The sequence below is a fragment of the Calonectris borealis genome, chromosome 3, assembly GCF_964195595.1.
Source record: "Calonectris borealis chromosome 3, bCalBor7.hap1.2, whole genome shotgun sequence".
Classification (NCBI taxonomy): domain Eukaryota; kingdom Metazoa; phylum Chordata; class Aves; order Procellariiformes; family Procellariidae; genus Calonectris; species Calonectris borealis.
This window is the reverse complement of record NC_134314.1, coordinates 92,425,743-92,452,725: the sequence shown is the minus strand read 5'-3', so window position 1 is coordinate 92,452,725 and position 26,983 is coordinate 92,425,743. Positions and strand designations below refer to the sequence as shown.

General features: G+C 36.1%; 1 protein-coding gene across 18 annotated transcripts in view; it reads right to left on the bottom strand.

The window, feature by feature from the left end:
- Window positions 1-26,983, bottom strand: part of BIRC6 (baculoviral IAP repeat containing 6) — a 190,146-nt gene that overhangs the window by 122,446 nt on the left and 40,717 nt on the right. For 13 of the 18 annotated variants that reach the window (XR_012673106.1, XR_012673107.1, XM_075146664.1 and 10 more), the window contains 19 exons: window positions 24,083-24,308; window positions 19,520-19,680; window positions 16,520-16,651; window positions 15,122-15,253; window positions 14,656-14,834; window positions 13,925-14,055; window positions 12,919-13,080; window positions 12,677-12,808; window positions 12,303-12,400; window positions 10,885-11,032; window positions 6,398-6,531; window positions 5,132-5,278; window positions 4,406-4,593; window positions 3,444-3,758; window positions 2,907-3,006; window positions 2,220-2,434; window positions 1,823-2,031; window positions 1,167-1,513; window positions 1-220 (listed from right to left, as the gene is read on the bottom strand). Coding sequence is in view for 16 of the 18 variants with exons in the window: in XM_075146664.1 (XP_075002765.1) it covers window positions 1-220; window positions 1,167-1,513; window positions 1,823-2,031; window positions 2,220-2,434; window positions 2,907-3,006; window positions 3,444-3,758; window positions 4,406-4,593; window positions 5,132-5,278; window positions 6,398-6,531; window positions 10,885-11,032; window positions 12,303-12,400; window positions 12,677-12,808; window positions 12,919-13,080; window positions 13,925-14,055; window positions 14,656-14,834; window positions 15,122-15,253; window positions 16,520-16,651; window positions 19,520-19,680; window positions 24,083-24,308 (3,376 nt within the window). In the remaining 2 variants the exon portion in view is untranslated. The remainder of the gene's footprint in view (window positions 221-1,166; window positions 1,514-1,822; window positions 2,032-2,219; window positions 2,435-2,906; window positions 3,007-3,443; window positions 3,759-4,405; window positions 4,594-5,131; window positions 5,279-6,397; window positions 6,532-10,884; window positions 11,033-12,302; window positions 12,401-12,676; window positions 12,809-12,918; window positions 13,081-13,924; window positions 14,056-14,655; window positions 14,835-15,121; window positions 15,254-16,519; window positions 16,652-19,519; window positions 19,681-24,082; window positions 24,309-26,983) is intronic. The other 5 variants (XM_075146669.1, XM_075146665.1, XM_075146666.1 and 2 more) reach the window with 5 other exon arrangements.

The following is a 26,983-nucleotide window of genomic DNA, read 5'->3' as shown; positions in this document are numbered from 1 at the left end:
CTGTCTTGTGGGAATATGAGAAGTTGCTCCGAATTGTATAATTCCTGCAGTACGTTTGAGAGAAACTGACCCCACCATCTTTCTCCTCCACAGAGCTGAACAAGCAGAAGGCCAGTATGCAACCGTATCTTTGGGGTTCCACTGATACATAGGTGTTTAAATAACTCTTCACAAGCTTGAGCATGAAAAGTACTTTGCAGAACCACAGGAACAGAGTGTCCTTTTAAGAAAAGAGAACAAGCAACTATGTTTAAGGAGACAATGACTTGAAAACAGGAGGAAGAAGTTTGCAGGAAGTCTTTAAAACTACTATGATTAGACTAATTGGCACAGGGGGGAAGGAGAAGGGAACACATGGGGAGATGGTAGTTTGCAGGTAACCCATAAAGACCAGGCCATTTGGTCAAAACCAAATCAATTTCATGTCAGTGCAAATAACCCCATGGAATCTACACAAAGCAAAAACCAAACCATCATTATGCTTAAGAGCAAACTGGCACAGAAAATTTTAAGACAGACACACCTATGTATCAAAAGAACAATGTTCTGCCTTTTTTTTTTTTTTTTGAAAAAACCACCACTCCTACTCATACTTTTCAATTTCCATTCTCCAAGAACACTTTCAATGGCAACTTTAGGAATTAAAAATCCTTACTGGATATTCAAAATCACGAACTGTGTAGAGGTACTGGGTTTATGACTTCCCCCCCCCAAAGCAATTTCTGCTTCCCCTCCCCACTTCTAACTGCCTAATCCATGCCCAGTGTTGCACAGGCTTTGATGCGCAGAGATTCTTCCACAAGCTGACTCTGCCTATGAAAACAACATGAGTACTCTGCCTGGGCAGTCTTTTGTTACTTCAGCAAACTGAATCAGCCCACAGAAAAATCAGATGACTATCTGAACAAAGGAATATGCAGCCAGGACTACGGAAAAGGGAGAAGGACCTCTCCTATCCTTTTTGGGAGCAGGAAATGGTTAGGTCAGCTTGGTGCCACTGGTGAAACTTTACACTGTATGTTACCTGCTACGAAAATCATAGTAGAACATATCTGAACATAGCTTTAAAAGGTTTATAGTGGGAAAGTACAGATCAAGACATAGAAACACTTGCAAAATGTTTCTATTAACATGACAAAAATATCAAAACCTCAAAAAATACTAACCATTGGAAGAATGAAGCAAACTAAGCAAAGTATCCAGTAAGTATCTAATGATGGTGCGCAACTGTTCTGTGGATGACATCTGAATCAACTCTTTTGGATCAGATTGCTCTTTCAGTGCTTTCCTGCTTGCACCTAAAGCTACTTTGAGCCTCTGAACAGCATGGTGAGCCAAGTTGAGCTGAAGCTGTAGCTGAATGCAGTCCTGGTAAGCAGAAAATACTCTGCTATCTTCTTCTACAGCCTTGTCTGGCTTTCGTAAAAAGTACTGGGCATTGTTAGCACTGTTGAGTGGTGGCAGGTCAATACTCTGCAGAAGGATTTCTAACCGATGACAGGCCAAATTGTACCTAAAGGGAAACATTCCAACACACAATTCAATAGACATTAGCAAACGGCAATACATTTCACAATCACCCTGCCAGAAGACAACTTCTGGTCCATTTTGAATGCACTGTTAAAACAGATATTGAAAAAAAAATACAATGTAGTCTTTGTTACTGCTATAAAGATATTCACCGTAACAACTCTACAACAAAGGCAGGTTTTCTTTGGTCTGAAGAATATCATGGGAAGAAAAACAAAAATCTATAACATTATGATATCCCAGTGTTTTAAGTTAAAATAACTAGTAAGTACACATATTATTTTCTTCTAACCTGCATTGTATGTCTTCTTGCAATGCAACCATCATTGCCAAATGTTGGTCAATTTCTGGCTGATTTGCAGCTTCACCTTCTCCTCTGAGGGGATCGTGCATTAGTTTCAGCTCATTTTCAAAGGGTAAGATATAGGTATGGCCATAATAAAACCCCAATGGGATTTTTGCTCTGGCATTTGTGCTACCATATCGACCAATAACAGTGATCTGAAAGAGAATGCAACTATACTGTAACACATTGTATCAAAATAGGCAAAATAAACACCAAGTCAAAAATTCATAAAAAATTTATAGCCAACTAAAGTTTGGTCTTGAAGAGAACTTAAGAGAAAGTTCACATACTAACAAAGATTAAGAGTTTAAAAGATAGAGTATGCAAGTCCAGCTCCTTTTACCTTCATAAACCTGCAAACTGGGGGTGGCAGCAAGTCATGTAAAATAAGTGAATGTGTGCTAATGTCAGTAGCCACTACCAGCCGCCTTCCATCCACTTCTTCTCCTAAAGTCCAGATGTCAATTGACAAAGAAGCCAAATCTCCGCAAGTGGGAATCAATACATCCGTCAGCAATATAGGTCTTCCAAAATCTAAAGTCACGAATCTTCTTGCTCCTAGGGGAAAAACACAGGCTTGCCTAAAATACCAGCGCGAGCTAACCAGCAAAGAGACATTACTTCTGAAACAATAAAGCCATTGTTTGTATATTGTTCAAAAGGTGTATATTTGAGGTTAAAAATAGCTGCACAATCTCAGAATCTCTCACTACAGCTTGCACCCTTTGAAAAGAAAATTTTGGCTTCAACTTAATTAAAGTTGTTATGCTTTTTATGCATTATTTCAGAACAGGTGCTCTGTCCAGAGACCCAACATATTCCCCCAGCCCGCAGGGTTTTTCGACTTGATAAACATCACTGAATGCTGTGTCTTAAACTTCCAGATAAAACAGAAAGGCAAACTGAGAAATATCATTTCTTTGGAAAGCCAAGTGAGACTGCAGCTAAGCAACTTACTTAGGACCCTGGAAAATATTCCACTTCTTATAAGAAAATGTGTCAAAATTATTATTAGGAATTCTAGTTTTACCTGAGTGCATTCGCTCTATAATAATTGACTGATGAGGTGGAGGTTGAAGAAAATGTGAAGCGTGAGATATTGCAAGAGCAAGACCGGATCCAAGTGGATTCTGAGGAATAATAATCAGTAAAATTATGAGGAATAATAATCAGTAAAATTAATTCACTAAAACCTATGCATTTATAATAAGCTGTTCTTTACAAAAGGCTGTAAGAAAACCTCTTGTGATTTAAAGATGTACAATTTTGACAACACCTCACTACATTTATATTTGAGCATGAACCGTCAAAATATATTAACTACTAAGTTCAAAGGATTAATAACTCCTTATACAGTTAAGCTAGCTCCAACTAAAGGAAACCATTTGAGGTACTATAACAACTCTGTCTTGCTTTCATAAGTCTTCCTTTTCATATTGTCTAAATTTAGTGATATAGTTTTCACATCTCATCCAAATAAACAGATATTTACTAGCACTCAAGTACAAATTAGATCCTGATAAGGCAGCATCTTGTTTCTATAAGAAAAACAAATACAAATAATTACCGTTCTAGACTTGCTTGTATTTTTGTTATGTGCTGCAAGGTTAACTGTTGGGGGATCAATGACTGAACCAGGGAAAAGCTGAGCAAGCTCTGCATTAATAACAGCAGAAACTGCCTCGTTAGGTGGAGTCAAAGGTGGAGTCATGAATAGAGGAGTTGTTTTTGGTGTGGGTGGAATGACATCCGAAGGATGGATGAAGAACCCTGGGGCTGCTACTGGATTAGAAGGCACAGAGTTGTGAACAGGACCAACTGCTGATGCTGCTGCTGCTGCCGCTGCTGTTGTCTGATGCAGTTTTGCTTCCAGCTTAGCTTTCTGTAGGGAAAATGAAAGCAGTGTAGGTAGCAGATAATACTGCTTGTGAACACAGTGGTAGTATTGAACTGCAAGTTCAACTTTTATTATAAAACTAGGTTTAATAAATCCAAGCTACCTTCAACATAGGTTGAAGGCATGTTAGATATCCAACTATAAGCTGAAAAATGAAACTCTATTCAATTTGACTTCACTTGCTGAGGAACATGAGTAATTAAGTAATTAATTGGAGTAATCAAAAAATAATAAAAAACCTACAACTGAACACCAAAATAGAGTCAACACAGCCAAGCTTCATACTGACAATGGCTTTATGACTGGTACTTCCCTCTGTCGGCAATTGCGCTTTTCATTTCAGTGGGCTTTTTCAACTTCAGACTGATAAACTTATGTATTGAGACTTAGTTTTGATTACAAACTCCCAACCCACCCTCAAAATACACAAAAAACAAGTCTGAAAGACCAAAGCAGCATGGAAGACACTCTCAGCATTTTGCTCAGTAAGAGTGATCCTCAGTGCAGAGCTGTTGCTTCCTCACATACACTATGGAGAAGAAAAAAAAAAAAAGGGCGACTAGCTCTGCAACTATTTTCTCAGCTTTTGAAGTTTAGAGACAGCATTAAAAAATAGCCAAATAGCCTCCAACCTGTTGCTGAAGCTTCAAAAGCTGCTGCTGTTTCTCTTGCAGCACCTGGAGCTGTTGCTCGGCTGACGCCATTGCATGAGAGAGAGACTGCAAAGCTACCTGGGCTGCTGAACTCAGTGCTGTCGAGGCTTCCCCAACCGTTCCAGAAGAGAGGCCACCAACTGCTGGGGTAACCCCAAAGGTACTCACTGGCATGAAACAAACAAACAAAAAAACAAACAAAACAAAAACATGTATGTGGAAAAGAAATTATAAAACACACCTTTAATTTAATTCCTTACTAATTGGTAAGAGCAATGTAAACCCAAGAGAAATATCTCCTTTTATTCAGTTCTTCCTACAAAGTAACATCATCTTGAATTACAAAGTATATGGTTTATAGACTATGCACACTCATCATACATGCAACATTTTCATTACAGAAGAGCCACCTAATGCTCTGGACTTCTTTTGCTACATAAGGCTGCAAGATAAAGATGCAAGCTTGTATGTTATACCCTCCAATAGAAACAAATTGATTCAAATTAATAAATTTGGAATCTAGTTAGTTTGTTAAGCTCTAAGAAGTTTAACTTCACATATAGTAACTATTAAAAGAAAACAAACACATTTCAACACTTATAAAACTACAGGCAATCTGTTTGTCAAGCGGTGCTCATTATGGCCAACTAAAAATATCATACTGTGGAAGTATGCTAAGTAGAAAAAATGAAAAATTGTATATACCAGTAAACGTACTTGCATCGTCCCTTTCTATTCTAGTTCCATCACTTGTTGAAACACAGGTAAAGTGCAGAGGTTCAACTTCCAGAAGCCCAGTAAGGGAAGTAAAACTACCTTCAGCAGCTGCACAGCTACTTATTTTGCCATTTCCTGAAAGAGAAATAAATATCTGCACAATCAGCCAATGTTTTCTTGATAGCGACATTTCAAGTCATGAAGAGGCGAAAGGGACAACTAAATATAATCCACATATTTTATTACTTCATGCTGTGGAACAAACACCTTAACACTATCACATCCACAATGTAAATAGAAGTATATTTTAAAATGGATAATGCTGCCAAATCCGAACAGAGTATGTTAATAAGTCAAACTGTCAAATGTGACGGCAGAAGCATAGTGTAACCTTCTTAATTGCAGAAATAAATTATATATGGATGCTTTGTTCTTTCTGCACTGTGAGAAAATTAGCTTGCAAAAATACATTGATGTTACTGGAAAGGAAGAGAAAGAAAATAACAGACCAACTAAGATCATACACCAAGTTAGTATAAAAACTAGACTATTATTCAATACACTAACAAATTCACAGTGTTGTATGGAGGGAGGGATGGGAAGGAGATGGACAAGAGCATACAAGAAAAGGAAAGGAGTCACTATGATGAATATACTTGCTCTGAAAAGAATTTCCTGACAGGTAAAAATTGTCTCGTTCTTAGGACATTCCGTGGCCTAAAGATTCACTTATGAACTAACCTGAGAGGACAGATACAAATGTGCTTTTAAGGTATTTTAACGCCTCTGAAACAGAAAAAATATCTCATTAAATCTGTAATATTTAAGTAGAAGACTGCCATATGGCAGCTTCCCAACTTCAGAAAAATCCATTTGGGTTTCTCTGCCTATGAGACGGTTGCTAGTCTAAATGAATAATATCATATCGCAAGGAAGCTGCTCAATAGAAGTCACAGATGCTTCCTAGATGACTCTGACCCAGGGAATGATAGCAGCCTTTCTGTTTAATCTCTAGCCTTTTCTTAGATCTTCTATAGGATAAGAAAAGAACAGATTCCAGAAAGAGGCTTTTTTCTTCCCTAAGGGCTACTGGAAATGTAAGAGATCTCACGAAGCAAGAGAATATCTTGAACTTCATTATGTACAGCTATAAAACAGATGGAAAGTATAAAACCACATCTTCACTAAAGGAAAACAGTATAATAGAAAGAATTACCAATTCTTCCACAATAGCTTACTGTTAAACATACGTACCTGACAGAACATCAGACAAATCAATTTCATCTGACTGTACTCCAATGCTGCTGTTGTATACATTTTTACAAGAAGAGCCACTTATTTCCAAATCAAACAGAACTGGATCAAAAGGCGAACTATACAAACCATATCTGCAAATGGAATAAAACAAACAGCACTATTCAAACAATAAGAATTTATATAAAATTATTCACAGAAAAAGGCCAAGTATTTAATCATCAGGATTTATTTTATTCCAAACTATTCTTTTCATTCAATTAACATAGCTTGGAAACTACCATTTACTTATATTTCATTAAAGTAATTTATTAGGTGACCTTTTCAAACAGCTTACGATGCTAAATACGATGCTTTGTTACTAAATAGTTTTGAAGATACAATACTGTCCTGGAAATATGACACATAATCACACTCAGACACGGAAACTAGAACTACAAGCCTGAGACAATTAGCCACAGCAATACGCACGCCTGCACACGGTAAATCAGACATTCATCTGAAGTCAGTAAAAACACAGTACTGTTTTCCAAAACAGCAAAAGAAATTCCACCTCAGCTTGTTCTTCCAGCTGAAGTAAGAAGAAAAAAAGAAAGAAGGAAATGCTGGTAGGGATACCAATCAACACTTGCAAGTACTTTAAATATTTCAACAGAAGAAAATCTCATTACTCCTACTCTGGCAGTACTGCAGGGGAAAAAAATAACACAATAACTCAGGTAACAGGATGGTCCCAAATCAATTAGGGTTTTATAAGCCAAGTAAAAATAAAATCCAAAGTAATAACAAAATCAGTGTTGTTTTGTTTTGTACCAATACCTATTACAAGCAACTGACAAGAGGAGAAAAAAAATGGAAATCAGGCCAAATTATTAAGCAGGAGTAGAAAGAAAGAATGCATGTGTGTAGGTACAAAAGTGAGAAACATATAACATTTCCTGATTTGGCTGGCAAGAGCCAGAACAAACATGAAATATTTCCACAAACACACCAGCAGCAACAGGAAGTTCCTTCAGCCCCTTTTCCCTCTGCCTCCGAGCAGCTTCTTTGCTCTTTAGCAGGCGAGGAAAACCTCAAACAGGTAATGCTGAGAAGGCTGGAGTGTTTAAACGTCTTTTTTGATCACAAAAGGATAAATGTCTACATGGATACTACAACACTAGCAACAAGGTAGAACAGGTTCTAGACTTCTCTGAATGTTAAAATGCTCACGCGTTGGCTGGGCTTAATGTTTTTTGCCACACAATACTAAGACTGTAACTAGTCAGAAAATGACGTTACACAAAAGGGCAATAATTGCTACTGATATTAAACAAACAAACAAAACAAAACAACCCAAAAAAACCAACCAACCACACAAAAAAAACCACAAAAAAAAAAAAGAGAGAGAGGAAAGAAAATCTGGGAATTACAGGTCAACCGATTTAATATACATTCCCCAACCAAGTTACTTACAAGCACCTATAAGGTAGCAAATTTAAGATGACAACTTTATACTAAGAACAACATATTAGATGAATCTAGGTTGCTCTCTACAAGCATGTACTACACAGAAACAGTGCATACTGCACATCTAGCAAGACTGACGTGTTCGCTACATGACCTTTTTTCATGAACAAAGCAAGACAACATGCTACTGTAAAGTGGTTACTAAAACACACAAAAATGCTCAGGCAAAATTCAGTAGGGTACCTTCACAGCCTGTTTTAGACCTCAGATTTACAAACTCAATAAATTAGGTCAGCTCAACATTAACACTGATTACTTGCATGATTTAAGTGAAGAGTTTGATTTATTAAGTAAGCAGGTGATAAAACCTAAAAAAGGGTTACAAGAGCTTTGTAGAATAGGATCAAAATTTGAATGTATTGCAGAGAGTTAAATATATTCTGTCCAACCCAGATTTATTTCAATAAGCATAGTGCCTTTTACTGATCCTTCAGCAGGAATGATCAGGTTCACAGTTTTAAGCTGCATTAGCAACACTTTCAGAAAAGGATATAAAAGTTGCATCAACAAAAACCAAAGAATGAATCAACAATGTCACATAAAAAAATCCATCACTCTATTCATCTGTGCAGTAATGAATATAAAGTATGTGAAATACCTCTTCTGCTTCACTCATCAAAGATCTCAACTGGAATAATGTTTACAATTTTGTGTACCACAATTCGAGGAAGATGAGGACCAAAGAATACAGCTCAAGGAAATGCTTTAAGAATGACTACAGATCTGGAGAATAAGATCAAGACACAAACACCCTCTAGACATCCAAAATTTGTTAAGAATGAAATAATCTGCTCTTTATCACCAAGGTGGACAGGACACAAAAGGCTTTAGTTGCAGCAGGAGAGATTTCAGATTAGATGTGGGCAAAAGGAGACAGTTTAAGTGTTAATGATAAGAATGATCATTAGAATAATTAAATTCCACCACTACTTTAATCAGGTGCTTTCAAGAACAGATTGGAGAAATTCGTCAGATTTGCTAGAGACAAACCAACCTGCTTTATCGTAGGACAGTCTAAAATACTGTCCGAAATCCCTTTTTTGTTATTCTCTGAACTCCAAGTCATGTAACACATCCACCTGGACTTATCCTTGCAAGTTTTACTTGCTTTATTGAAGCACATGATACTAAAATGAGTACTACTCTGCCTTAAGACAACATGAATGTGCAGATCCTTTAAGTATGCATCTGCTTTTATTTGATTACCAAATATTAGGCTATTGTACTTGGAAACAATGACAAAAAAAGAAAAAAAACAATACTCAAAACTCTGCAAAACGAATGCACATAAATACTATAAAACACAACTCAGGGAGAGGGAAGGGAAAAAGAGTTAAGCAATGGCTGTCTACTAATTTCTCTTTAAAAAAAAAAATTATCTTCTACATAAAAAAAAAAAAGAGAGAGAAATGACAGTATTCTCTTGATCTGTAGACATATAAAGGAAAGGCCAGTAAGTTCTGTCTAAATTAGTAAACTAAGTCAAGAAATAGTCAGTTCTTGCTAAAGGGAGAGTTATAATAATCAAATATGGGATTAGACAGATGTGTCTGCTGCTATTCTTATCCTAACTATGGGGATACTGAGTTAAAAGAGAAAGCAAATTTAGTTCCAAGAAGAAAATCAGTAAAACACCATCTAGAAACACTCAGAAAACCTAAGCTTGAAGGATGCCAAAAACAGGGGCTCACTTCAGAAAGCTTCGCTTGAGATGCAGACAGCTGTGTTCACCACTAAGTGATCTGATATGTCACATGTGCCAAACTCAAAAGTGGGCAACTGGAAAGGAGAAAAACCTTCTATTTCAGATACGTTTTTTAAAGGAGGTATTTGGAAACAATCTATATGAAGGAACGAGTCAATTCCTACAGAAAGGTGCCATTCTCATGTCAAGTGAAATTTTCATGTTTTTCTCATCCATTTGGTTTCTAAAGAAAATTCAACATGAACACACAAAACCTTTTATTTTTCCAGTGCACTTTGTGTATTTCTCAAAATTCTCCATTGTGCAGTCACCATTTCTATTGCTGGGATAAATCTTCTAAAAAACTGCAAGGATTACACATGGTGAAATAAAATAACAACTGAGAAGAGGAATGTAGTAGAGAGCATGATAAGGGTCCAAGTATAACACCTGAGAACAAGTTTTTATCAAGTATTTTTAAAAAACAAACAAAAAAACATTCCCCCCTCCAAACTTAGCTTACTAAATTTTGAATTTGATCTGAAGATTCTGAACTAATCTCTACCAAACCTATTCTACCTTGATCTTGCTCGACTTGGAGAAAAACTTGCTCACAAATCACAACTAAAAGAACTGTCTAACAGCAGCATGTTCCCATCATCGTAATATGGTTTTGGAAACTGCCACAAAACTGAATCACCAGAGATTTCCTTTAGGTATCACATAAATCCAAAGTTAAATGGTGAATCAGTTCAGCATGTAAAAGATGCAACATCACAGTCTGAAATTACATTGATATATAATTTATAATAAGAACCTGCATTCCCAGTAAATTACTCCAGGTCTCTACACTTAGAATCTGGCTTTTAGTAACAATACATTAAATGTATGGTCAGCTTACAGAGAGACTACGATTTTGTGTAGCATTATGCAGAACTGAAACTATTCAGTATATTTGATTCCCTCCCATACTCAAAATAGGACATGCTTTGTTAATCCTTACACTAAAAATCATACATACCAACTTAAGGATTGCACAGACTTCAAACATTACATACACATTTGCTGATTTAAAGTGCACTATAAATTGCAAGATAGCAATTAAATTCACCTTTAATTTTGCACAAGTCAAAACTATTTTCCAGAGCTGTATCAAATTAATCCTTGCTCAAACAAACATGGCAAAATGCATCTTTTTTTAAACAGCCAACCTTTTTCAGAACACTAAGGGATGGCATTAGACAGTTTGTATGTTTGTTTTTATTATGTTTACAACAACCACATTTCTTAGTACCTTGTCTGAAGTAATGCTTCCATAGGCGTTAAGCGATCCTGCAACTGTCGGGACACAGCAGTTAGCAATGATGCACAAGCTGTACTACATCCTGCCAAATCTTCATCCTTTACATAATTCAGCAATACAAAATACCAATACACAGATCCTGCATAAAAAAAAAAAATTAAATTTCAGATGAAACATGATGTGAATTTTCCACTCAGAAAGCATACTTTGAAGCATAACCAATGGAAGTGAGAAATGAAGTATCTAATGGTCACTGAATACGGACTAGGAAGCATTCTCCCCCTCCCCTTTTTTTGAGAGACTTCAATGTAGAATCATTCTGTAATCATTGGTTTCCACAAGTACTTCAAATTCTCTTATCAACTAATTCATAATTGAAGAAAAAAAGGTTCCCAAGACACAGCTTCACGCATACTTCTTTCATTGCTTCTGCCCACTGCTGCTACTAAGCACAACAACCAAAATGCTCTTGATACACTAAGGCTAGTGTATCAAGGTGCTAGGCTAGGGGTTCCAATCCCTTCAGAGCCACGCCTTACTCTAGATTCAACTCTTCCTCTCCTCTTATCCTCTCTTTTTGGCTGCTGTCTCCTTATTCTGTATTTGCTGGAGGCACTGTTTCCTTACAGATCAGTTCTGGGAGCACAGTGCCATGGTTCTGCACGGAAACACAAACATCAGCTTCCTCCTCCTCCCCGCCTTGTGCATTCCATACCCTCAATAGCAGCATGTTAAATGTTTCTACCTGGGTGATAGCACAACAAGCATTTTGGACGGCAAATTAATTTTCCATCAAGATCCCTTGCTGATACCAAGCTAGATGCAATTCAACAATGCCATACTCTGAAAAACACAAAGCAGGTCTTGCCACCCCAAATACGAGCGCTAAACTCATCTTCCTATTCTATCTGGCACTCAAAAGGCTTCAACAAGGTGCTAAGGTACCATTACTCTGCAATGTAGATGAGGAAGGAATTTAATCTAGTTAAAAATTTCCTTTTGGTGCAGAAGTAACAGAAGTGGATTGCTACTTGGACATCATTTCGGTAGCCAGGCTCCCTGGAATAAATCTCCTAATTTTCAGAAATAACAGACAATCCTGACTCTCACTTATGTTAACAGAATCTGTGGTTGCTGAACATCTTTGAAAATTCTTGCAAAACTTACTTAAGCTCTCCCAAAAATGTCAGTGTCTTAGCACTCTGTTTTAAGCAAGCTAATCTGCTTAAAATTCCATCATCTACAAATGCATGCTTCATACTTGGATACCACCTGACCAGACCACTCCAAGAAGCAGTTTGTACTAACTGAACAATTACCTAATTCTTATTTCACAAGAGAGTCCAACAGAACATGCCAAACAACAAATGTACTGTGTATTTTGATGACAACAAACATTGTATACATACCACCTGTTGCAGCAGCAGGCAAAAGAGGCATATTGTCAAGTAAAGCTTTTAGAAGAACTGATCCAAACCCCTGCTGACTCGGGTCACACCTGCCATTGCTACAAAGAAACACATAAACACTTTAACATTTAATGAAGTAAGAATGAAACATGGGATCTCCTCCAGAAGATGAAGCAGAAAGAGACTGTGTTCTTTGCAGTCATATCCTAACACATTTTTCCTCAAGAGAAGATCTTCCAGATCTTGTTGCTTTATAAATTCAATGTTAAACAATAACACACACATATATACAATTCAGACTGTATGCAAAACCCCCAAATATATATAAAATATAAACATATAAAAATAAATATATAAAAATAATTAGCACTGACCTGATGCATAGCGCAAGAAATCGTGCACATTTGTGAGCTATGCTCCGCCCAGCTTCAAAGAAGCAAACACGTATTATATCAGAGACACATTTACGTGTTTTAGAAAGCAAGCTGTCATTTCCTTCCTTTAAGCTGTAAGAACAAGTTGCATACTTCAGAGAATCATATAAAACTATTTTTTTTTTTAACAGAGCTGATACTGAGAAATAGCCATGCTAATTTAAACACAATTTCTCTCTTACCTGCCAGGTCCATTTGAATACACTCCGGCCAGCCAACAAAGCGTGTCTAGTACAAGACTCTGAGCATGTTCTGTAGTCAGACCATCATCTGTCTTCTTGCAAAGAGTGGTGAGCAGCTTCTCATGGAACTCTGAAAACTGTAACATGGCACACCGTTGAACTCTAGGGAGGGGGGTGGAAATAAAAAACAGAATTATCCAATATGGCCATTCTCCCACTAAAGCGTCCCTCCAGCTTTGTATCCTGTCTTAGGAGTGGCAAAAAAAGATGCCTAGATGAGAGTAAAACTAGTACACAAGCATATATGGTACTTTCCGTGCACACATTCCCAATCTTCCTATTTTCTGTGCACAGAACTTCCTAGGTTACTGTGTATTTAGTAACCTTCAGGGAATTTTTTTTTTCCTATTAACTTGTCTAGTAACTTCTAAAGCTAAACAAACTTTCATCATCTACAATACTCTTTGGCAACCATTTGCACATACCTCTTTGCAGCCTCTTTCACCTCTTGAAGACCATTACAGCCAGTGCCACCATTGTGGAGTGGCAGTTGGTAATACAAATTAAATACTGTATTATTCGTATTTAGGTCTGTAGTAGCAATACACAGAGATTTTAACAAGATTTTTGAGTAGCAATTTTAGTTAAATTTTACTCTAAACTTTTTGACAAATAATATACGCTCTGCTGTAAGAAACAAGACAACATGTGGAAATAGAACGATGCTTTCTTTAAAAAAAAAATGTCCAAATAATTTATCTAATTTACCAAGAAAACTTATTTACATTTGCCTTTTCACTTAACATACATGCATGGTGTTATTCTACCACAACTTGCACAGCACAGTGCCCTCAAACTCACAATTTACAAGATTTTCTATATAAAATACGTTTATGAAATGACAACTTGAAACAGTGGTTTGACCTGAACTATTTTGAGAACCAAGTATTTTATGAGAAGTGTAACTAAAGCTAATATTTTTTACAATTAAAAAACACCTACTAACCTTTCCTTTGAAATGGAAGTTTTTTTAAATCTTCGAATTGTTACAGAGACTTCTTGAAGTAAGTCACAGCCTCTCAGATTATCCGATTTTCTTGAAGAATTAGTGGCTTCAATTTTGCTAGATGGCTTTTCCTGATTTTTGGGGGGGGGGGGAGAGGGAAAAAAAATTCATAAATCACGTTGGTTTTGACTGCTTCATTTGTATACCTTGTTCAGTGAAATGCATACAGTTCAGGAAAATCTCTCACTCAGTTTGAGCATTGTACTAAAATAGCCTAGTTTTATTCACTAATTGCTTTAATACAGAACATCAAATTTAACAATGTTCTGTAATTTATTATCTTTTAACCATTCTAATAATGTCCACAAGACGTACATCATATCATCCAATCTTACACCCACAACGATCAGGAGTCAAATACACACACACAAAAATCTTCGTAAGAGGATGAGGTGTATCAGCTACTGAAAACACTAATGGAAACAGAAGTTTCAAAAACAAGTGCTCAGAATGAGAAAGTGGCAGAACAGACCTTTTCAACTAAATTTGCACAGAAGAAACAACTTAAAGATGTTGAACTCAATTCTTGAAGGTGTTAACACAGTGTCAACTCTTTCAAAAGTAATTTTTAATGGATCTTAATTCTCCTAACAGCTGTTTAGTTTTCAGATTACATAAATCATACCAGTTCTACAACTTTAACACAGATGTCTTTCTTGGCTATTCATTACCTTGCCTGCTGCAACTTTTGCCAACAACGAAGCAAGGGAATGGCCCTTGGTAGTCTGAGGTTTTAGAGATGGTATTCTAACAACTGGTCTAATGCCACCATTGCAGATTTCTTCTGTTCCTCTGTCATTCACTGCTTTAACGTGAATTAAAAATGAGCGGTACTTGCCACCAGCCATGCCTAAAAGTGGAAAAAAAAGAAAGCAGGGGGTGAGGGGGGGAGAATTTGCATAGTTTACTAGGGCAAATTATAAATACATTTCAACTTCACAGATATAGTGTACAAGCAGAGCTCAACTACATTAATTACAGTACTTTAGCATCAGTTTGAAAAGGTAACTCACTATTGTGTTATACAGTAAAATTTGTCAATGTGAAAATAAAAACAAACCAAAGTCTGACTACAGAAGTATCAGATGCGCTTTAGTCACATATACTTCATGTGAATAGCATAATAAACTGGTTTACCTTTAACAAGCTTTGGACTTGTTAGTGTCAACATTCCAGCATGTCCTGACAGATCAAGTCCAGTAGCCAGCCATACTGGACCGCAAAGTATATCCTCCTTGTGTTCCTCCAGAAACGGACACAATCTAAGACCTTAAAAAACATGAGTAATATGGAACTGAATTACTCACAATTAAGTCACAAAATCTGATCATTTGCATAGGTTAAAAATACACCATGTCAAACTCTGATCACTAAATACATATAAACTCTACGTCGAAAACCTAACAATTACTTGAGGTTCACTTTAAGCTGTTTTCCAGCGAAATCAATACAGGTAAGTGACAGTTTTCAAAGCATTTTCAGTTATATTATATGGATAATATGTACATTGACTGGCTTAGAGCTACAAAATACACAACTGATAAAATGATGAACCAAGATATTTTGATCCACAACTCTCACTGGGTCTTTTCTGAAGCAGGACAGAACCGTTTAGGGAAAAAAAAAAAAACAAAAAACCAGAGAGACTAATTTGTTTCTCCTGTGGTATATTGAAATTATTGAAATTATCATTCACTTATCTTCTGCTTCTTTCTCAGCATGAAAAACCTCCTTCCAGCTTTTTCTTTTATCACCCCTTTGATCCCTTCCCCCCCCACTGCTTTGCAACACCCTTCTTGGAGTCATAGAATCGTAGAACGGTTTGGGTTGGAAGGGACTTTTGAAGTCACGCTCTAGATAAGCCTGATCACATGAAAGGAAAGAAGGTGTAAAGTAAGACTGTTGAAGTGACCAAGAAAAAGAATCATAGTTCTGGAACTGATTCACTCTAACTATCAATTTTCAGTTTGTAGCTCTTCTCACTCAGATCCAATCTGATTGTCTTTCAGAGTCTCTCTAATCGATTTTGTGGAAAAGTACTGGTTAACAAAAAAGGTTATGAAAACAGGCACAACAAACCTGATATAGCTGAAAATTAACATGACTAGTTATAAATTCTTTACCAACTGTCTATTTTTCTTGGTTTACAGCAGCAGTCTCTACAAAAGCCAGGTATGCAAAGAAAAATTCTATTAAAACTAGCTAAGGAAACCAAGTAAAATACTGCCGGAACAGGGTAAGAGTTTAAGTTAGAAAGGTGCCATATCAGTCTACTTTATTTCTAAATTCAAATGAATACTAATCTGCTTTTAAGCACCAAAATTCTCCAGTACTTTTTTTTTTGGTGTGTTTGTGTTAAACTTTCAACTCATACAGTAAACAGACCAGTGAGAGAGGCAACATTGAACAGGGCTGAGAAATCAGTCTATTTTAGATGGCTGAGAAATTTTTGCAGAGAAATTCTAATATGTCATTAAAAAAGAAAAAAGCAAGCTCATATTTTAAACAAGTTATAACAAGATAAATAACACTTACACTGTGGTTCCTCTACATCCATATACTGCATTTCTTCATTGAATTCAACCAGTCCTGGTTTTCCATTTCTCTCCACTTCAATATTATGAGCTGGAGATAAAGGAAATGTGATCTGTCTATCTACTGCTGCTTCTGGAAATAAAAATATTAGCAAGATTTCATAAACATTGCTTAAGGCTCACAGAAAACAGAAGCGGTAGTTTTCATAGCAAATTAATCAGCTTTTGGCCCAAAACACTATTTCTAATATAGGCATGTTTTTCATATTAAGATTGCAACTGAACTTGCAGCAAATAGTTAAAAAAATATTTCTTTGAATGACCTTTAACACTGCTTTACTTTAACACTGCCCAAATTATTTTCTCCTAATAATCAACTGCAGATTACTCCTAAGTAATTAGATTCCAGTATTGAAAGTTTGATAATTTAAACTGAAAATAACTGGATTGCTCCTGCTGAACATCAGGCATTATTTTGGTAACACTTAAGTATAGCTCTTTTTTTAATTAAATAGTTCTCATGAATCATAGATGAAGAGGACATGCAAGCAAATGAACAAGAAGCATATACAGTGAAATAACTGCCAGATCAAAAACATTCATTCCAAACCGGAAGAATTATGCCTCTGGCCTTCCCGTTATTACAAACTACACATTTAACTGGTTCCAGGGTTCCTGTCATACAAAAAACAACTGAATAAACTCTCCCTTACAGATCTTCCTTAGGTCTCGTTACCTTAAAATTTCAGTTCCTTTCTCACCCTATGGAGGGAGAGAAGGGAAGGGTAGGGGGAGTTTACCGAATTTCAGTCTGAAGATTTTATACCTTTTCAAGAGCCACCAAACAATCCTGAATATTACTTTTCCTTGGGATTAGGACATTTTGGTTAATATCCAGCACAGATATAAATTACCTAGGTTTGCCTTCCCGTTCACTGAAATCATTAACATTCTATTACTTCACTCAGTAGTGCTTAGAAAAAAAGGCAACTGTCATTAAGATCCTTTTCCAAAACCCAAGAAATTGAAAAAGGGTAGGAAGCAACTGCAATGCAGTAACACTTGAGAGGATGTTGGGTTAGTTGAGGCTCCCCAATCCTTCTGAATCAAAAAGAAAAAAACACCTTGCCAAGGTTGCCTTACAGGTGCTCTCAAATCCCCCAGCCCTTTCCAGACTGCCTGTGTATACCCTGGCCCTCCACTCCATGCTTTCTCTACCCTATCCATAACAGAAAAAAGCAAATTCCACTACACTGCATGTAAGGAAGTGAAATGTCACTTTCTGGAAGAGCTCTGTCATGTCTTATGTTCAGTATGCTGTACTGTAAAGTATCCACAAAAAGCTCTGGCGTTTTATTTCACACTCAAATCAAACATCTTCAAAGAATTACCAACTCATGGAACTGTTTGCTCAGCGATATTTAAAACTGAAACATTAAGGAAAAGAGCTTAGCGTTTCTTCTACTGTTTTGTTTCACAGGTGAAGATTTTCAGATTAATTCTGACATCCAGATCTGCAAATGGACTGAATTCTAAAATTCATGCCAAAAACAAAGCAGGTTCAGTTCGGAAGACCAACATGGACTATCTGTCCTATTTTTTTATTTGATAGAACAAAATTCTGCTACATGTTAAAATTAAGGTTTTACTTCAAGAATTAAACAAAGGAAGAACCTGCAAGAACATCTGTTGACTTCTGTCCCGCAGTCACAGCTAGCACTTCTGCTAAAACTGTTAAACCATCTTGTATCTTAAAAAAATATATTCTTCTCCAAGAATATTCCTATGCTAGAGTATTTTCTTCTTGGATAAGCACCAGTTTATAGGATTTCTTTAAGAAGCATCTCCAGCACACTTTTTTCCTTGTTGAACACTGGGGGATGCTACAGAGTGAGAAGTTGTATGAAATTACGTCAATGATCTTTGGTATGCCTGTATTCCTTTTTAAAATTTACAGCTCTGTTACCCTTGTTTAACTGAGATGCTCTTACTTAGCATTTAAAAAAAACAGAAAAGAAAAAAAAAAAGCTTTTAAAATCATGCTTGCTGTTTTCCCCAGCACATTTTATATCCAGCAGCCAATTTAATAATATTCAACAGCAAGACTTCTCTGACATACCAAGTTCCTAGAAGCTTTTCAAAAACAGATGGCCAGATAAAGGTAACCAATTAATGCCTCAATAAAAGGAAGTGCTGCATGTAATACCTTCCATCCCTAGCAGTCAGGGCAGCAGGACATGCAGTGAACACTCTCACCACAGGAAAATCCCAATGGAGGCACAAACTCTTCCACATCAAAGAAGTGACTTTTCAATTTATGCTACCCCCTCACACATTCCCTGAGAGCTACTAAGATGCAAAGTCCAGCTGGGAGTCTTCCCAAGGCAAGAGCATTCATAACTTTGGTCTACCCTGTCAAAGCTGCAAGGAAGAAAAGGTGAAATCATACTGCAGCTTTCAGATAGCTTAATTAATGAGCCAGATGATAAGAGAATTCCCACGGAAGCCAGGTTTTAGCTACTGTCATCAAAAAAAGCCCTGCTATTTTTTCTTATGCATCCAAGAGGCACTAGCAAATAATTTCCTTCTGTGACTTGGAATAATTTATTACAATTTTTTAAAAATATAACAAGAACTTAAGAGAGCATCATTTGTTTCATCAGTCAATCTCTAAGATGATTTACAATTGACAACATTTTTTTTTAATGACTGTAGGATTCAAGCAGTACAGAACAATAATTCAGTTCAACCTTTTTGAGCTATGTGCTTTTATTTGTATAAAATTCAGGATTTTGAAACTGTTTACCCAGTTTGTTCCCCCAATTTACATTCAAACATGGTAAGTGAAAACAGACCATGATGCTGAGAAACAGAATAAAATGCAAATAAGTAAAACCAAAATATTTATACAATTTCAAGCAATTCTTCTAATATATATCACAGAGAATAATGAGTTTGAGAAAAGAAACAATATTCTGAAAGATCTTAAGTTCTTTCTTACCATTGACTTTCCCTAAGCCTGGAGCTTTATTTTTCAGTAAAGTCACTTGAATCTGGGGAATGTTTGTGATATTTGAATTCAAAACAAATTTGAAGTCTACATGTCCAACCATACAGGCTTTTGGTAGAACCAGTTCAAAGACATGCTCATCCCAGCTGTTGCTGTCAGGAAAAATGAAGACAATGACCCAGTGTTAAGAGAAAATTCAGATCAAGCAGGCAGCATTACCCAGTGCATTCTCCATCTATGCACACTTTCTTTAACAAGAAGAAAAAATTATTTTGCATTAGTTGACATTCACATGAATTTCCGAAGTAAAAGTCTTTCAAGCTGCAGTTAACCACATTAATTTTGTGAAGAAAGCCAATTGATAAGAGAGGGCAAATCAATGTTCGGATAAAAGTAGCAGTGAAAAGATACCCTATTACCTTCATTACAGTACTGTTTCCATATTACTATAAATACCTATTACTCATTTCTAGAAAAAAAGGAATGGGGGGGGGGGGGGAATCACTATAAAAGGATCTACCAAGCAGTGAAGTGTATGAAAGCATGATAGTAACTACCTTGCAATCTCTTAAGTTGGCCTTCTCCACTGATAAGTCTTAAACAACGTCATTTTCCAGTGGTACAACAGCCACATCCAGGAGACTCAAAATACTAGTTTCAAATTATTTTTTTAAATGCATTTGATAATTTATACAGGATGAGAAGTGCTTCTTACCAGGTGCACACTCAGAAGCCTGCGCTGTGCAAAATGGGTGCAGCTTTCTTTTAATGAGTCATATTTTCCCTTTGAAGCCAACTTTGGTTTACACTGGAAGTGTAAACTTGAGATAATAAGTACCCCTCAATGAACAGTTCCATACTTTGATACACTAAGGTTTGCAAAAAATAGTTCAAACCAAAGAGCAATTCAAATAAAACTAATCATGCGTCAATTGTCACATTTGTATACATTTTTAAAATAACTGCACTTCCTGATCGTCTCAGTTTATCAATAAATAATTTTTTAAAATGTGGTAACTTTGATGGCCTGTGATTATTTAATTGTGTAACTGAGAACACTAAGAAACTGAGTATGCTGCTATAAATATTGGTTAGATGTTTTTCTAAAATCTAAATTACAAAAAGGCTATTTAAATAAAATAATATGCTACACATCGAGTATTGTGGAGAAAACCATTTTAAAATAGGTTAAGGATTGGTACAAATACATTTAATTCTTTGCTTTTTTTTACAGTAATATCCCTGAAGGCCGTATCTCCCTCAGGCAAGTATAATCCACTTATAATGGACTCCAGGTATGCATAATGAAATGGCACGCCAGCTTTCCAGAACAAGCAACATAGAAAAGCAGTGATTTTGGGAGGAAAGATGGACAGAAGTGAAAGATGGACAGAAGCGAGCTTGTGGTTATGATTTAATAAGCAACAGTGAAGAATTTTCAGCTAACTGAAATAACTCAGTAAATAAATAACTCAGGTAAATAAAATATAATGAAAATTTATCCTACAACTCTAGGGAAAAAAAAATGTTAGCAAATGTAATGCTAAAAATTTAGAATCACTCATGCCTTTCCTCTAGCTTGGAGAACATGTAGCACAGTGCAAAACAGGGAGGTTTGGGGGTGTTTTTTTATGTCTGAGTATTCCTGTAGGTGTCATGCAAAGCATGGACTGAATGAGACATTCAAAGAGGCAAGCCTTCAGAAAGACTAAGTAATATTCTACTCATCCAGTTAAAGTCAAGATCTGGAACAAAACAGAAATGAATAATAAACCAGTTTGTCTGCAGTACTCTTTTGTAGTCTGTATGTTGCATATGACGCATACTGCCGAATTACAACTGTTATTTGTCTACTCCAGAAACCTATTTTTGACAAAATTCAGCAGCAGATGCCCCGAAGGAAGTTTTAAGTATCTCTCAATAGGCACGTATGGAATAATGATCCTCCATGAAAGTCTCGCATTAATCCAACTGTGAAGAGACCTTCTTATACCTGTGGCAATGAACTTCACAATCTAATTCTGTGATGAGTGAACAACTCCCCTTTAAACAGTTTTTCAATTTCTTATAGCTCTGTTTAAGCGCATCCTCTTTATTCATGTGTAACGTTTCAAAGAAGCAAAAAAATTAATTTACTTCCTTCTTATTTTCTCAACATTTTAGCATATCCATCCTAAATATCACTTTTCTCTGATAATCTAATGCAAATTCTTTTAGCAACTTTTCTCATCTTTGAAACCCTTCTAAATCTATAGCATCTTTTAAAAGAATACACAATCAAGAGTGTGTTCTAAATGTAAATACACCATCATTCTCACAACTACAAAATATTTTCCAACACACTTCTTCATTCCTTTTCTAGAACACCTCATCAACGTTTGATCTTCCAGTACAATTGAACTTTGAGCTGCAGACCCATTTCTAGAGTTTAAACATTGGAAAGCATGTCAGTACCTAGCTCTTCCTTCTTTCACATATTTTCAAATATGTCTGCATAAGATGAATACATAAAATATTTCCTATATAAATCTGAGAAAAAGCCAGGAAACTCAGATGTCACTGTTTTATCACAGCACATTAGGAATTAATGTACTTTTTTTTAGAAGGATTAATCCAATTTAACATTTCAGTTAAATTACCACTGAAGGGGAAATACGGATATTTAGATAATTAATAAGGTAAACCAGACTCTGCTTTTTCTGTTTTCTTTGTTACGCAGCCTTTTTAAAATAACAAAGTAGGACTGAAAGAGCCCAAGTGTAATATAATGGCATTCCCTAAACTACCTTTACAGGATTATCTCCTTCTATCTGAGACACAAAAGAATTGCCATATCAAATTGCATTACTTATCCATCTAACCCTGTAATCCCACATCTTGATAGGAACCAGTATGAGACACTCAAAGAGGAGATAAAAAGAACCTCATATTAAGGACCAACAAAATAATTCAGAAATCAAAAAGTTTCTTCCCTGATAACTTTTAATTAAGAGCGAACGTTGCTCTCAATCTTAAGATTGTATATTCTACCCTATGAACAAAGGGACTGTAATTTAATCATTTTTATCATGAGTCATTTAGCAGCTGCCAAAGAGTTCCAGTACTAAACCAAAACTTTTAAGCTTACCTCTTCACATTCATGTTTTACTTTGCAGCAGGCATAATTCTTTTCCTCTAATGAAACAATATTAATAAGCTAATGTTCCACCTACCACCTTCCAATTAACAGTTACTACCTTCACTGTTTGCTTCCTTATATCTTCATATAGGTAGCTTTTTACTTTTCAACTGTTGCTGAACACACTGGATAATCAATAGTTTTGACTGGAAGTTATTTTGCAAAGAACCACCTTCTTTCCACTTCTTTCCACATAGACAAAGCAAAACCACAGGACAAATAAAGGTTTTAAAGCCTATAACGCACTGCAAGTTTTTAACTGTAGCTTATGAACATTTAATTAAAGCAAGTTCAGCTCATGTTAGGTGTCAGCCCTGGAAACGCCTGCAACTATTACCTTCCAGACCTGTTTTCCCACCTGGAATGCTTCATTATCACATTCTAGCTTTCACTTATTATACGACAAGCTTTTTTTCCTCCACATATGATCTCTAGCTCCCCTAACACCCTTTGGCTATTTCATTGTTTCCACTGTATGGGCATTTAGATTCTACATTACTAACCAAATCTTATACATCAGTGGGACAGATGTGACAGCCTGACCCAAAAGATCTTGTAGTGCCTTATACGCACGTCCCTTAATAAAACACACAACACAACTTACATCTGTATTTTGTTTGTCCAAGCATTTTTCAGAAAAACTATGCAAAGCTACTTCAGGTAAGTCTTAAGCAACTCTTCAAGGAGACTGCAACAATGCTGTTCTAGTCTTTAGGATCCCAGAGGAATTCCAAGTTCTCATGTCACGTGTGAAAAACTAAGTTGGTACAGTTGGTACCATGTTGGTACAGTTCATTTCAATGAAAATATTGCCAAATTTTAGCACAACTAGGGCTCTATACTGGCTTAAGTGTGTGTCTTGCTTATAAAGATTTAACTTGACATGAACAGACATAAATCCAGATTCTATCTTCACATTTTAAAATAAATTACAATACGATTTCATTTAGGACAACTAATTAGTCATACTGGCAGCTGCAGCTTGTGTTTTCCAATTAAAAAATGCACTAAGAATGTGTGTATGCATAAGAAAGGTGAATCAGATTTTTATAGAAACAATCAAGTATATCTGTAATTCTGGCAAATGGGCTTGTCTAATTATATAATGAAATGGCAGCATTTGGCAAACAAAAATACACAAATTCAAAGCTTGACTTTTCAATTTGTTTCAAGGTCCACTAAAACAGCTCTGGCAATCTCACAAAGACCTATAATGCAAACTACCAAATAGGGATTATTATCTTTGAAAGTACACGTTCTTAAGCTTGCACACTACTTAAAAACAATTAAATTGCATGAAATTTGTGATTATACCATCTATACGAACTAGCTAAGCAACACACACATGATTCTTTTTGCACTGTTACCCTACCTACCTGTCTGTCTGTAGCTTCCAAGTTCGAGTATGCTGAGCTGCGTCCCCATGGTGCTGCTGGTGCAAATGCTGAGGATGCCGCCTTTGCTGCTGCTCTTGCTGGACTTCTACCCAACAGGGAGGGACAGTGGCTGAAAACCGTGGCGTCAAGGTCTCAAAACGGGTCAGTTCCACAAGGGATGTCAGTGTTTCGAGGGAAAATGGCTGGTCCACCAAAAGATCAACTCCTGAATAATTACAGATCATACGTTAATTACTACATAGATATTTTTTCCAGAACATCCTATAAACAGTTTGAAATATATCCAAACTGCTATAGGTAAAACTAACTAGATGTTATACGACATTTCTAAAGAAACAAAAACAAACCACAAAAAATCCCAATCAAACAAAAAAACCCGACGACAACAACAACAACAAAAAAACCCAAACACAAGCAACCAAACAACTCTAGCCTTGAAGACAGTATCCTTTGAAGACAGCTCTTTTGGAATAAATTTTCTAAGTGCTGAGAGCTCTGAGCATGCTGTCTGGGATTCAAACAGAAGCATCAGGAAAAAGTAATTAGCCAGCTATACTTTGATGATGTAAAGCTGATTAAAACTTTTTTTTTAATACCTCTATTGACTCAGATAAAAAACTCAGGAAAGTTTTGTATTTCATGAAAACAGACATACGGAATTACTATGCAATTGTAACATTTTTATCACTGTTTAAAACATACTTTGGCATCTGCTTATCAATATAGGCTTGTTTTATGGTGGACGGTGATGTTTTGGAAGGCTGCCAATTTAGCTTAAAAGAGGGGTAAGGGAAAAACAAACACGCTTTATGTAATGCACTTAAAAGACACTGGGCCTAGACAAGTATTTTATCTTCTTGTCTTCATATTCAAGTCTTGTCCTGAGGAAACAAGGATATTAATTGAAGAAGTACTGACAATTAAAATATCCCAGGGAGATAAACACCTAAAGAAACATTACAAAGGAACTCTAAAAATAATCAGGTTTCCTCAGACAAAAAAAAAAATTGAAAACTTGAGGGAAAATAAAATATGCACAATGTCAATTTTCTTACATTTTGAGCATTTTCTCTTAAAAATGCATTTTGGAGAAAATCTTTTAGTTGTAAAGAAATTATGGTTTTTAAAAGGAGAAAGTTTGCTACTTCACTACTACTATGACTACCACAGCGGGGGGAGGGAGGGGGGGAATCAAATACACCAACACAAATACCATCCCCCCAGCAAAGTCTGAACCTGGAGACTATCTTGCAAAGCAAGCCAAGTTGAAACCAGAATAATAACCAGATTACATCCTCCAGCTTGAGAGCAGAAAGGCACATGTAATTCTTCCCGAAAAGTGGAGAAGCTCAAGATGAGATACCCAGAGTCAGGCAAAAAAATCCACTCTCATTCCAACAACTATGATTTCTACTTTTCAATCTAGGAGGCGGGAAAATGCTGAAGAGATTAGAAATTAAAAATGCTTTACACATTTAATTTCAATAATGCAGCAAACACCTTCATTTTTTTTACTGCCAAATGTGAATCTCATTAGCTAGATGACACCGCAATGAGAAGTGAGATCATAGCTCAAACTGTGCAACAATTCTATCTTTGAGTAGACTGGATTTTGTCTGCTTCATTCTCCCTCCCCCTCCAACAGAAACAATTACAAATTCAAAGTATTCAGAGCAACCACATGTAATGTGGTATTAACCCCTAAAACTGAAAATCGAAGGACTTAACTTTCCAGTGCTGTCAAGTATACTTGGCTTCTTTTGCAAAATTACATTATTTTTGTTATATTGTAATAGTGAGTTATGACAAGCTGAAGTTCTAATAGCAAACTTGAAAAGAGTTTTTAAACTGCTCAGGGAAACTAATCTTCTTTTTCAATTAGCTTCTTAAAAAAGCATTCTTTTAGATCACTTCACCACAAAAACCCCTCTGCTCCTTAAAAGGAAGTAATAATTTTAGCCTAATCTAAGATTTAAATCAGATTTAATCTAAATCCAAGATTTATGGCTCAGTAAGGTTAACATATCTCCTTCTAAAACAATACAATTTAAAATGTATCCAAGTTGTAAATGCAGGCTAGAAAATAAAATTTAAAAAATGCATTCCAGAAGGCGAACAACAGAGAAAAATAAACACACAAAAAACCCTACAATATATATGAACAATATATGGACAAAAGCTTGTGCTTGTTGCTGTGGTTTGTATCCTGACTACAGCATCTTTTAGCTAATTTCTGAGAACACCAAAGTGATTTCACAAAAACACGCCGCTGGTGTCTGCCATCAGCTGTGAACAAGATATATAGATCAAGACTTTACGCTCAGTCAGATCCGCCTAGGAGTTCACTTTCCCAAAGAGAAAGCTTTCTGTTGAGCTATGTCGCTGTCTGAAAAACGTGCTAAGACAAAAGTGGAAGAAAATGTTTTTTCTGCTGTTTAGTACTTTATTTAAAAGAGAAGCAACACTGATGTTACAAATGTTGGGGGTAATGTCTGATCATGATCCATATACATGCTGACAGTTTCATTACTTAGAAAATGTTTGCACAGTCCTAGTAATCATTCGCACATTATATGTTAAGAATCCAGTATTATTGACTTTAGTATCCTTAACCCAGATAGTTCAGACTAAGAGCTCTGCAACCACCATTTGGTTTCAACTCTTCCCTCCAGCCCCCTCATTTCAGCACTGACTTCTATAACTATTAAGCTTCTCTCACAGCTTTTAGTGGCTCAGTTTGATGCCACAGCAAAACAGTACTCAATTTATCTGATCTTTACTGTGTATCCAACAACTCTCTGGAAACTATTACAGACCAAGATCAAGCAATACTACACTCTCTGAATTATATGACTGCTTAAAGGAGGACCTGCAGCTTGT